We start from the raw sequence: 13,012 nt of genomic DNA, 5'->3' as shown, positions 1-13,012 counted from the left end.
ATCGTAAGAGAACATGCTATCATCTCCAAGTGGAATCACATCAAATCATATATGCATCTAAAGTAATAACAGCTTAAAGACAACTTCTTTGTAATCGGGCAACATAACTACTTGATTTTTCTTCCAAACAACTTAAACATCAACAATGCAACCAAAAGAAACTCGATACTTGTAAAACCAATATCCCTAACCACATGTTATTATTCACAAAAGCCGAACAATAACATCCATCATGTTCATACAATATTCAACTTACCAATCATGTACTACCCGCATGTTTTTATTCTATAACTTTACGTAAAAACAATAACATAATATACAACATCAAATTCCCCATTCATATGTTACTAATATAATAACATTATAAAATTCATTTCCGTCATATAAACATGCTTAAATCATGAAATCATATTCTTATGCAACATTACTTCACCTTTTTCCACCAAATCATCCATCATACACTTTATCCAACATATGCATATGAAATAACAGTAAACAAGTAGCTTAACCACAAGTCATATTACTAAGATGTTAGTATAACATATCACATCTCCGTATACTTTTAACTTTATAACTTCCGTAATAACAAATTAGTATAACATATCACATCCCCTAATCACACGTTACTAAGATTGCCACATTATAAATCACTCACCATACAACATGCTTAACCACAAATCATATTATCATATACGATTACTTTCATCCTTTCCACCACATCCTCCATTCAACCACATATCCATCCTTCCAACATATTCATATAAACACTAGTAAACACATAGCGATCCCATGACATCCCATAGTGACCGGTTCAAAGTTGTAGGGCGAGTTCGCGACTTTAGGACGTCTCCCAAGTCTTTGCATGAGTTCCTAACAACTCCTACCCGGGTTCATTTTAGTTTGACTATCTAGGTTCATTAGAATCATTAGTTACAGATTCCAAAATCGTCGCTCTGATACCACTTTATAACACCCCCATACACCAATGTGCCTTACCAAGACCACCAAATGCATGAGAGTGCTACCATCTCGATTAACCGAGGCAATGAATACCAAATAAACCATAAAAGAACGTACTTTAAATAAATAGTTTAAGTGAATACATCAAAATCCAAAGACTGTAAAGTATGATACAATAGTTCCAAATCCAAAAACCAGCTAAAGAAAATATACAGTTCGATAACACAACGGAAGACTTCTAATAGATTCGTGATGACTCATGCCCAGCTAATCCCTCGCGCATCCAAATCATACCTGCTCAATAACTGCTCACCAACCCCGAATGGATCACCACAGTTTTTAAAACAATTAAACAGGGTCAGTTACTGCTTACAGAATATAAGATAATACAACAACAACAATACACAAAATTCTCCAACACCGTCACATCACCAATCACCTAACTAGCCTGAAGGTCTAGTCCTGCCAGATTACGGCCGCAACCAGTAATACTCACCGCCAGTGGGGGACCGCAGCCCCTAAGCCCCGCTCATCAATACCGAGCACAATCTCATGTTCCTTAATGTGCACATCCTCTCTTGTGGCGGGTTCCACAAGGGGCGAATCAAGGGCGTGAAGTCACTCCCGTAAGTGACTCCACTCAGCCAAGGGCGCACCTCGCGAACCACAGACAAACAACAACAACCAACTACAACATCAACAATTACCAATTCAATACGATATAGATCAATAACATCAATCAACCATCAACAACCAACCAACCATCTAATATACATGTAAACAGTAACTGAGTAGGAAACCCTACCTGGAAATGCAATCACCACAATCGTCACAACAGCAGATCAGAAACGTTCCTCTACGAAATCACCTCCTATCAATCATATAATCATACAATCACCATCTAATACCAAAATACTCCTAAAACCCGAAAATCACCTAATTAGGGTTTAACCAAAATCAACGAAACAATATAAAAACTGTACTAGGATCTTACCCACAACGCGACGGTCTCAAACGGCGTAAAGAACTCTGGATTCCGACGACACAAGGCCTTAGGATTCGATAGCAATGCGAAAGAGAAAAGCAACGTAACTTTGATTCATCTTTGTGAAGATTAGAATAGGGTAAAAGTGAAAATAAACTGACGAAAAGTGTTTTTATATCCTTCTCGCGTTGCTATCAAAACCCGGCAAATAACCCGTAAAAACCAACTTACTCGATCGAGTGGCCCCTACTCGATCGAGTACCCATCAGACAGAACACTGTTTCTTACGCAAAACTCACTTACTCGATAGAGTACCCAACAGCTCATAAATCCGTAGTATTACAATAAGCATGCCCAAAACCGTTTTCAAAATCATGTTTTCAAAATCCTTTTGACGGAACAGTAGAGAAATACCGTCGAGAAGAAACGCAACAGCTGTTGCGCCTCCTGGAACAGTCGCAACACTTGCTGCGCCTATTCCAAAGGCTGCTTGGTCGTTGTTGCTCTTCTGCTTCCTCCTCGTGTTTGTTTGTTTCTTTGTTCGAAGGTCTTTTTTCTGTTTTATTTCTTATTCCTTTCGAGTTTTCACATTTTCATGTTTCTTAATTTTTTTTATCAAGTCTTTTTTCGACCTAAATCCTTTATAACTAATATTTACGGGTTTTCGTCATCTTATTCAAACCCGGATTTTAAAGGTTCTATTCTCCCATATCGAGTCCTTAGAATTCGTCTTTTGTACATGATTTTCTTTATTTTCCAGTTTCATCAATCTAATTCTGTTTCGTTCGTTTTGACGTTCAGAGTTTCAATCTTTGTAAACCCGACATTGTATAATTGTAACCATGTAAACCACTGTAAAATATTGTTTTAACTCGTTCCTTAATCTGGCTTATGAGGATCTTCAATTTATATAAACATGCTAAATCACTTATATTCGAGTTGAAATATCAATAATTGACGTAAATTAAACCAACGAGTAATGACTAGCCCGCAGGTCTGATTTTCACAGTCAGAACCGAGCTCAAGAACATACGCAAGGTTTGATGCGCCTCTTCCAGAGGACGCAACAGTTGTTGCGCCTGTTCTAGGTTGGTCTATGTCTCTGAAATCGTCTCTCTTTGACATAGGCTCTCTAATTAGGTTTCTAATCGACTATTATTCATATTATCCCCTATAATTCGACATATTTTCATATTTCAATTTCTTTTGTTTCTTCTTTTCCTTTCTTTTCAAATCCTTCCTTTTGAGCGTATTTATGACGTAAATTTAAGTTAATCCATTGTAATTTATTGTAATTCTTTATTGTATTTTTCATATTTATCTTGTATGATTTATTTCTCTGGCTTTCACATGTAAATCAATTCTAAATTCCACTTCGACCCCCAATTGAGTGCTGAATTGCTTGTCAACCGACATAGTATATATTCACATGTTAAGATTAAAACATGTTAGTTGCATAGCATGCATATAATTGACAATATATCGAATATAAACAACTTCAAATTGACCGTCTTTACGAGATCCTTTATTTGAAAAAAATTTATCGTTTTCGAGTTCGTGACCAAGAATTATAGACAGTCAAAGATTTTTAGCTCAAAAAGAGGGGTAGCCCATAAAATATGAAAAAACATAGGGGTACTAGACTACTAGGTATAGTATCCCAGAACATAATAATAAATTAATTAATATATATACTAAATATAAATATATTAATAATATAATAATAATAATAATAATAATAATAATAATAATAATAATAATAATAATAATAATAATAATAATAATAATAATAATAATTATGTTGAACAGAAGTTATCTGAACTGAACTGAATGAAGCTGAAATGAACTGAACTTATAAGAACTGAAATTAAGTTCAAAAGAAAAGGGCCTAATTCTTATATAAATAAGTGGTCAGTATATGACGCGTTTTAAGTTTAAGACGAATAATATTCTCCTGAGAGAGACTTATTGTTATTTATATCTGTCTATATCTTTTGAAATAGTTTCAATGAGTTTTGAATAAGACCGTATCAATTTAAGATGGCTTTTACATTCTATTAAAATGAAGACGTTAACCAAAAAAAAAAAAAGAAAAAAAAAAAAAAAAGAAAAAAGGAAAAAAAGGTTATGAGTGATCTTAAATTAAGATGGTTTTAAAGTTTTTTATGGCCTTTTTATGAAAGACATGTCTACGGTATATGGATTAGGAAGTTTGACTCTCATTTTCCGCCACACATAATGCATCTTAAAAAGAAAAAAAAACACAAATTCTCATTGAAGACGGACACTATCCGTCACAAGTTAAAGACGAATAGTGTCCCTCTCACAAAATACAAATGGATAGTGCAAGTGGGGGAAATGAATAGCCCCACTTGGCCTCCCACTTGCATTTTTTGAGAGGGCCACTATCCGTCTTCAGCTTGTGACGGATAGTGGTCGTCTTTAATGAGACGGACTGAAAAAAAAAAAGGGTAACCTACTAGTGGTGATAAATTAAAATGAAATAAGGTAAATTATTAACCATCTTGTAATTGTTGAAGCCGCTCCTAGAACTTTGTGCTCCTCTAAATTCCAAGCTCCAACAAACTGAACATTTGGGAGTTCTACCAACTTTTTAACAATATAATAAAGACAGCCATGAAACAAGAAACAAAGAGAGAACCTTAAGACCTTTTCTGACGGTTTAACACTTCACATGTTACCAGTAAATTCATTGCTAGAAGCTACTCTTTGAGAGTGACTACTGCGATGCATCAGCAACCACCAGACTAACCATCACGAGAAATACCGCGATTTACTACTCTGGGCCATCTAGTGAGGTCTCAATAAATGCCTCCGATCTATAAAATATTCATGTATTACTCACGGTCATCCGACATATGCAGTGATTTCTGTCTAGGATGTTCAATAACAAGATAGGTAGAAGTAAACTGGCAAATGTAATAGATTCAATTTGTAATTTTTTTTTTTTTTTTCCATAATTTAAGGAGTAATCCTGTTATCTTTTGAATCTGATTAAGCCGCTGCAATTCTGCATCTGTCTCCCAAAGCCTGGCTCTTCGAAATCTGAATTAGTTGCCTCCACGGAGAACTACATAATATGGTATAAATACTACTCCGTATAACATTTCAGTAACACACATAGATTGTGCTCATAAGAATATCAAAGCAAATGTAAAGCTACACAATACTATTTAGGACGAAGCAAGTAAATCTGAAGCTCAGAAAAATAACACGAATGAATCGCAAGGGATTCACAATGAATAGTTCCACCTTGAAGAACACGAAAATTGATGCAACAAAATTTTTACATTTACATGCTTAATGTAACAAAATCATGTTGGATGTGTACCATGTGTGCGAGATGCCCATATACCAAATACAAGAAACCAGAATACAAATAAGATCGCCCAATATCGTGCTGGTCCATACTTGATTCTGGTGAGTACAAACTGCACAAGTTCCCAAGAAATTACATCATTTTGAATACAGCTCAGCCTAAAACTCACTTCAGTTAAAGAAGCAGCAGCAACAACATGACCCCAATGCCAAAGGAATCCTGAAAATTACGGGGTAGGTGGGGTGTGTGTGGTTGTGGTGGTGTGTCTGTGGGGGGGGAGGGAATCTAAACAACCTTCCTTTAAACAATAGAAAACGATACTTCCCATACTACTCACATTGGAAATTTCGTTGACAGTGCGACTTCACAATAAAAAAACCATCTTCAGTTTGTGAACCATTTTTGCTGCATTTAGTGAGGGAGTGTATTCATACCGATTGGAAAATGATTTCCCTTTTAAAGATTGTATAGATTTCTTCGAGTTTACCAAAGTTAATTGGGAAAAGTGTAGCAGATGAGTGATCTTCTGAATGGTCCATAATCCTTTTTCTCAAAACAAACAAATAAGAGTATTATTTAGCAATCGATTATACTCATTGATCAGGCCCATATCTAAGAGAACGATATTTAGAGCGTGGAGTGAGTGAATTCAGTGGGAAATAGTCCCCTCAAAATAAAATGTGGGGAAAGGTCTTCCACTAAGGGTGTGTTTGGATAGAAGGATTTGGAGAGAAAGGAAGGGGAGGGAAAGGGAGGGGTGATAAATCCTTTGTTTGGTTAGCAAAATGGAGGTGAAGGGATTTTGAGGGGAGGGAAATTGGATCCCTCCATTTCCCTCCTCTAAGTCAAATTATTTCCTCTCCAACAAAGGCAAGATTTGGAGGGAAAATGATCTCCTCCATTCTCCCTCCCCTTCCCTTCCATCCCTTTCTCTTCCCTCCTTCTCCCTCCCCTTCCTTTCTCTCCACTTTTGCTATCCAAACACACCATAAGTTATTCAGTGTCAATATCAAAAGGACAATTGATAAGGAAGTCAAAGGCTTGATAACCATAAGCAAGTGTGATATTCATAGAACAAGCCATTTGAACAATAGGATCCCAAAGTGCTCTTAGCTCTTCTTTATGAGGCGCTGTCGTAAATTGTTTGATCATAGTGAGGTGTTGAACCCAATACAACGAGGGGTGAGCATTTGAAGTTTTGAACCTCGAACCTACTGTACCTAATACCTCCACATTAACCACTAGGGCTATAGCTTGATTTCTGTGGAGTATCTATTTTTTTCCTATTTTCCGATTTAAAGTTAAAACAAAAACAATATAATCCATGTTGCTTTGCCTACATTTTTCCATGTCAAAAATTGGATGACGGGACATAGTTTAGGGACATTTGGTACTATATTTAACAGTCACAACCTGTTGTCTCTACGAGTAGGAAGAATGCCCTTACACTCATTCATGGACTAACTAATGGTTTACATGGAGAGAAATTAAAGTGATCTCACAGTTCAACAAGTAGAAAAGTTAAGTGTTCTCTTTCTTTCTTTGCTTCTTTTCTCCCAATATGTGGACGAATAAAAGCTATTCCGTATTACATTTCTTGCAAAAAAACCCTACAACCTGTTTTTATTTATTTGTAGTGAAATAGCTGCCCGGATATTGTAAATAGACAGTCCGAGCACCATAGCAGACAATCACATAAACTGTTTGCAATGTAATACGGTCATACGGACAATAGAAGAAGATGAAAGGGAGGATAGCTACTTACAAAGCGAAAAAAGACCACAACAGCTAAAGCACAAACACCTCCAAGAAGAATATGAAGACCGTTTTTTGCTGTTCGCTGCACCAAAAAAAAGGTATAATATTGTTAGTTAAAAGTTCCCGGAATCGAGAACATCACGACCCTAAGTTACTAAGACAAGATTGACTACATTATCATCCATGATACTTTTCAAATGAAAAACAACAAGAGGATATGTCATACAAATATATATGATTGGGGAACTGCATAAGTGCAGACCTCAGGCACACAAGGCTTATTCATCTGGAGAACAACCAGATTTCATGAAGCTGGTTCAAATGAGGAACCCGAGCTATCTATTTAAACGGAACATACAAAGAATATGTATGTCCTCAAAGCCCCTTCTTTTGGCTATATCATAACGGAATTTATACGTAGTGTAGCAATGTTATGCACAACAACATTACCATAGTGCCTGAAGGCACCCCCAGCGCAGACAGTGGGTAAGAGGGGGTTAGATGTACATGGTCTGACCCCTGTGTAGAAAACACAGAGAGGCTGTTCCTGCACACTCTGGATAACCCATGATGAAAATTGTGTCGAAAATTGGATCAAAGACACTTAACACTAAAAAGCAGCACAGTCAGGTAGTGAGTCATTCCCTGACAACCCTCAGAATAGTGAGACTTTGGTTCAACTGGAAATGAAAACAACCGTGTCTGTGTTAAATACTTAAGACTGTACAAAACAACATTACATATCCACAGAAAGAGCGGAACTTTGGAGCTGAAGTGAAAAGTTGCCAACAATGTACTTCTGAAAGGAGAGAGCAGCTTCCAGACAAAATTTGGAGATATCAGGCAATTACTGAAAAGCAGCCTAACAATGTGACACCTTAAAAGCCCAACAAAAATTAAACTAAATTTACCTTGCCAACGCGAGGAGCGATGAGCCATGCAAGAGTAACTGTAAGCAGGCCCGTTGCCAATAAAATTCCTGTGCCTTCCACGGCCCATTTGGTAGCAGGATGTTCAGGTGGTCTAACATCTTCGGTAACAATGTTTGAAGGTTGCTCTGTAACCACTAATGGAGCTGGAGGAGCATTTTCGCTGCTTCCATTAATATGAGGGTGGTTATTATTATGAGGGTTAAACCACAAATAAATCTCAGTTAGTCTCAGTCTCCTAATAGCTGCAATTGCATCAGGATCCACAACACCGGTATTATCATGCACTTGAACGGGATTAGGAGCTCCATTAGCGGTTCTATCCCTTAATTCCTCGTATTCTTTCAAGGAAGCAAGCACTGTTTTGAAGTCTAAAGTTTTAATATTAGTTGCAACACAACCACAAACTTCACACACAGTTGATCCATGGTTCACAAACCATTTCAATGCACATGCATAGTGCACAAGGGCTAGGTCATTCTTACAAGAACAACCGAGCTCAATCAGTGTATCCTGATTCCGAAATGCACCCTTTTCTATATCCTTACTACAAATAAAAACCTCCCCAGTTGGACTAATGAACTGCACGTACCCGGGCCCCAGGTTCTTATTTTTGTCCTTTGATGCACTGCCTTCAAAATCTTTGACAGGCTTATTGGTATCAGGCGCCAGTTGCTCAACTTCATTTGGAGATTCCTTGAGAGGCAGATTTATACCCAAAAATCCAAGCGCAGCATCCCCAGTTTTATCGGATTCTACACATTGGCATACACGGCAAGTAGGCAAGCCCAGCTCATCATCAATGCTGAGCTGTGATGCACTTGAACCTCTTGAAGTATCACTTTTGATGGGTGAAGAACTACCACTGCTAACTCCTTCATTCACTCTTTCTTTCTCATTTTCTTTTCCCATCATGAGCGTTGGTATGATACTTTCAGGATACCTTGAAAATCCGTTATATCAAAAGAACGAAATTTCCTTGTAACTTAGCTAAGTAGCTGAATAGTAAAAAGGCTAACAGAAATTTGGGCCGCCAAGTACATTGAACAAAAGAAGGATGAGACACCTTTGATTCTAAGCCAAACAATAGTTTTCTAACACACGAGTAGCGAGATAGACCAACTTTTTCCTTGTAACAGGTAAACCGGCAAGGGAAATGACTTGATAAGCCAAATGGTGCTCGGGTTCGTAGTTTTGAAGAACCTAATTTGACAAAAATAAATTCTTCCATTTCAAACAGACATCATTTGATAGAATAAGAGGAAGACTGTAAGAAAATCACATAGGTACACATATAAATCCGATAACTTCAGATTTTCAATGTTAAAAAAAATGATTATAAGAAGATATTAAAGCAATGAGATGAGCCCACTTCTTTGATCCCCCTAAAGCTATACACTACATACCATTTCACATAAAATTCGAAAAGACAGTTCACAACAAACAATAAACAAAGTAATTTCAGTAACCAAAGTAACCTAATACTTGGGAAATAACAAATCAAATGATAAAAGCCAGATAATCAACATTACAACATCATACTCCCTCCCTCCGTCTCATTCATTTGTTTACCTTTTTTATTCTTTGTGAGGGATTTTAATCAAAGGCAAACAAATGATTGGGACGGAGGAAGTACAATTCAGCAAATCAAGATCAGCTACATATATACATAACCAAATCATTTGGGGAAAAGTAGTCAATCAGGGTCAAAAAGAGTCAAACTTTCAAAAAACCTACCTGAGAATTCACCAAAATCAAAGCAAAAACAAGTTTCGAAATAAAAACAAGGACAAAAAACAAAGAAAGAAAAGAAGATACCTAAAGAATAGCAAAATGGGTAAGTTTGAAAAGGAACTGAAAATGGAATCAGATGCTACCCACCACCTAAAACACCCATCAAACAATTTTTGAGATCCAACCCAATTTTGTATTGTTCTACTCCTTTCAATTTTATGTAATTTTATTTTATTTCATTTAAATTGGTGGATGTTTTGTTTGCTTGTGATTTGTGAATGGTGGTTGTAGTGAAGTGAAGGGGAAGAAGTTGAAGTGAAAAAATAAAAATGAGCGTTACTCTTTTTCTTCATTAATTTTTTTTTTTTTAGGTATTCTATGGTATCCCTCAACTTTTCAACTTTCTACGTGGTACTTCTATATTTTTTAAAACATATATGGTACCCTAATTGTTGTCATTATCACTAAGTACACTCCTAAACTTTATTTTCCGTCAATTAAACTCAGTTATAGGCAATAAGTGATGATTTTGACGCGTAACCAAGTTTGTTATTCATTATCTCATGACATATGGACTCTATTAGGCTCAATATCCATCTCGATCCTAATATTTATTGATATATATGGCCTAAAAAATTTTTGACGGAAAAATTATTGATCCCATGCCAAATTATCACGTCCAAAGATGGATATTTGAGTCTAATAGAGTCCTTATGTCATGGGATGATAAATGACAAGCTTGGTTACGCGTCCAAGTAATCACGTAACGCTTAAAACTGAGTTTAATTGACGGAAAATAAAGTTTAGGGGTATACTTAGTCATAATAACAACAATTAGGGGTACCATGTATGTTTTAAAAAGTGTAGGGGTACCATGTAGAAAGTCAAAAAAATGAGGGGTACCATGTAGAATATCCCTTTTTTTTTACAAAAGAAATGATCAATTCATTAATAAATAGTCATACGACATCTACAATATGTGTCAAATTTGACCGGATACAATTCGACTAGAACCAAATAAAATAAAATTTGTTCAAAGAAAGATCTGTAAATTTGAATTGCTCAAAAGTAGACCTGACAAAATCAACCCGACCCGAAAAGGCTGACCCGAGACCCGAAATTGACCCGAACTGCCGCACCCGAAACCCGAATTAACCCGAACCGATCCGAAAATGACCCGAGCTTTCATAGACTCGTATTAACCCAACTCAAAATGACCCGACCCGAAACTACCCAACCCGAAAATGACCCGACAAAAAATAACTATAATTGGCCTCAAAAGACTTGAAATGCCTTTTTCCTTCTTAATCATGGACCCGAAAATGACCCGACCCGAAATTACCCAATCCGCTTGACCCAAAACAACCCGACCAACAAAAAATAACGATGGTTTGTACGTAAATCATAAACGTAATCATTTACGTACGAAACATAAACATTAATGAAAAACCATCGTTATTTTTTAATATTTACGTACAAATCATAAACGTAATCATTTACGTACGAAACATAAACATTGACGGTTTTTCATTAATTAATTCCTTAATCTTTGTTGTGGATCCCACATTTAATGTTTATAAAAAAATGGATGTGATGACGTGGCTGCACAGATTTGCAAGAAATGTTTATGTATTTATATAGATAAGATTTTACCCCTATTATTGTATAGATATTTTTTCAATTTTGCTTTCAGTTAATATAACTCTTTCAATTCCAACCGCCATCTAACAGCCACCGCCCCTACCCTACACCACTGCCCCCTTGCCGGTAGGCCTAGACTCGCCAGCAAGACCGCCCCCTTCCTCCACCCTCCAAAACCCGCCATCCTTCCTCATGAACCTTAGTCTGTCTCAACCCACGAGATTCGCCTCCACCCAGATACCTACCACCATCCTCGCCTCCCTGCCTAGTCTACCTACCCGACCGCTGCCCTCTCTCTCCCTGGAACTAAGGGCGTTCATCAAGTAGACCGGACCGTCTGGTCCGATTCGATCTCTGGGTCCGCTAAAATATGATATTCGTTATCCGGTCCAGTCCAAACACAAAAAAGAAATCTCAAATCACCCTTTAAAATCAAACTGGTCCGGTCCAAATACGGAAAAACCTGGACCTAAAAGATTCCGGTCCGGGTCCCCTCTTAGCCAGTCTGATCTTCGGTTTTGGGATAAAGGGTTATTCTGTAATACCCGCCCCGTTAGGGACCCGTTGACTAGCTATTGACTGACCTTGGGCACATGTTAGACCCGTAGAACCTTTCACACAAGCGACCTTGCGTCATAGTAACCTTTAGGAAGTGGGGAACTCGATCTAGTGTAGGCTACTCGATCGAGTAGTATAGTGACTCGATCGAGTAAGTCCCATACTCGATAGAGTACAGTGAGTTCAGCATAAGTATATAAGTCGTGAGTCGTAAACCCATATCAGTTTTCTTTTTCATTTCTTCCTAAGCCTAATCGACGATACACCTTCTTCCTCACCATCCTTCACCCTTTTGAGATCCCTTACACTTGGAGACACCATGGGAATGGAAACTTGAGTCGAGTCGCGGTCTCGTCGCCGGAATGCCGAGAATAGGTAAGTCATCATCATCATCCTCAGGTTCCTTTGTGGTTATGGTTGTTAGTAATAGGGTTTTCCCTACTATTTGTGATAGGTGTTGATGGAGGTTGTCTTGTCTTCGTATGGATGTATGCGGTGTTGCTGCTGATTGCTAAAGGTAGGTTTTCCTACTCAGTATTGTTGATTAGTTGTCATGTGTGATGCGTAGAGTTTTTGTTTGTGATTGGTTGTGATTGTCTGTGGTTCGCAAGGTGCGCCCTCGGCTGAGTGGAGTCACTTGCGGGAGTGGCTTCACGCTCTTGATTTTCCCCTTGGGGTTCCCGTCATAAGGGGGATATGCACATTAATGAACATAGGTTATTCGCTCTATGGTGTTGAGCGGGACTTAGGTGGTACGGCTGCGGTCCCCACTGGCGGTGAGGAATATCTGTTGCGATGGGTAATCTGGCAGGGCTACACACTTTAGTGTGTAGTCAGATGATTGGTGATGAGATGGAGTTGGAGATTGGTGTGTGTGTGTGTGTGTGTGTGTGTGTTGTTACCATTGTTGTATGTGTTCTTCAGTTACTAACCTTGTGTGGTATTGTCTGTGTTTCTTCTTGTTATGTGTCTGCCGTGATCCATTATGGTGAGCATTCAGTCTTAACAGGTGTTGATATGTGGAGCTTATCTGGGTACGTTGGAGGGAGGAGTCTTTCACCGAGTCTTGACGTGGAGTAGTCTCACCATAGTTGATAGTTGTTTGTT

General features: G+C 37.8%; 1 protein-coding gene and 1 long non-coding RNA gene across 3 annotated transcripts; both read right to left on the bottom strand.

Annotated features, from left to right (window-relative positions):
- Nucleotides 1–1,061: 1,061 nt before the first annotated feature.
- On the bottom strand, nt 1,062–1,832 carry LOC141642844 (uncharacterized). The gene is made up of 2 exons (XR_012543473.1): nt 1,766–1,832; nt 1,062–1,265 (listed from the first exon to the last, which is right to left on the bottom strand). It is a non-coding gene; the product is annotated as an uncharacterized LOC141642844 (long non-coding RNA).
- Nucleotides 1,833–5,235: 3,403 nt separating this feature from the next.
- LOC141642843 (uncharacterized) lies at nt 5,236–10,096 on the bottom strand. Of its 2 annotated transcripts, none has more exons than XM_074451792.1 (4): nt 9,791–10,096; nt 7,955–9,175; nt 7,051–7,125; nt 5,236–5,397 (listed from the first exon to the last, which is right to left on the bottom strand). In XM_074451792.1, the coding sequence occupies exons 2-4, from the start codon at nt 8,885–8,887 to the stop codon at nt 5,281–5,283; spliced, it is 1,125 nt and encodes a 374-aa protein (XP_074307893.1). In that variant the 5' UTR covers nt 8,888–9,175; nt 9,791–10,096; the 3' UTR covers nt 5,236–5,280. The 2 variants fall into 2 exon arrangements, with proteins under 2 accessions (XP_074307893.1, XP_074307894.1); XM_074451793.1 differs by lacking the exon at nt 5,236–5,397 and adding an exon at nt 5,412–5,828 and having other exon boundaries at nt 9,791–10,052.
- Between the last annotated feature and the right edge of the window lie 2,916 nt (nt 10,097–13,012).

This window comes from Silene latifolia, chromosome 2, assembly GCF_048544455.1.
Source record: "Silene latifolia isolate original U9 population chromosome 2, ASM4854445v1, whole genome shotgun sequence".
In the NCBI taxonomy this organism is placed as follows: Eukaryota; Viridiplantae; Streptophyta; class Magnoliopsida; order Caryophyllales; family Caryophyllaceae; genus Silene; species Silene latifolia.
This window is presented reverse-complemented; position numbering and strand designations above follow the sequence as displayed.

Bases quoted from the DNA above. Each gene is read 5' to 3' on its own strand.
- LOC141642843 (XM_074451792.1), bottom strand. From the start codon at position 8,887: ATGATGGGAAAAGAAAATGAGAAAGAAAGAGTGAATGAAGGAGTTAGC. The intron at 7,126-7,954 runs GTAAATTTAGTT...TTTTTGGTGCAG, and splicing joins TCGCTCCTCGCGTTGGCAAG to CGAACAGCAAAAAACGGTCT. The intron at 5,398-7,050 runs GTAAGTAGCTAT...GAACTTGTGCAG, and splicing joins TTGTGGTCTTTTTTCGCTTT to TTTGTACTCACCAGAATCAA.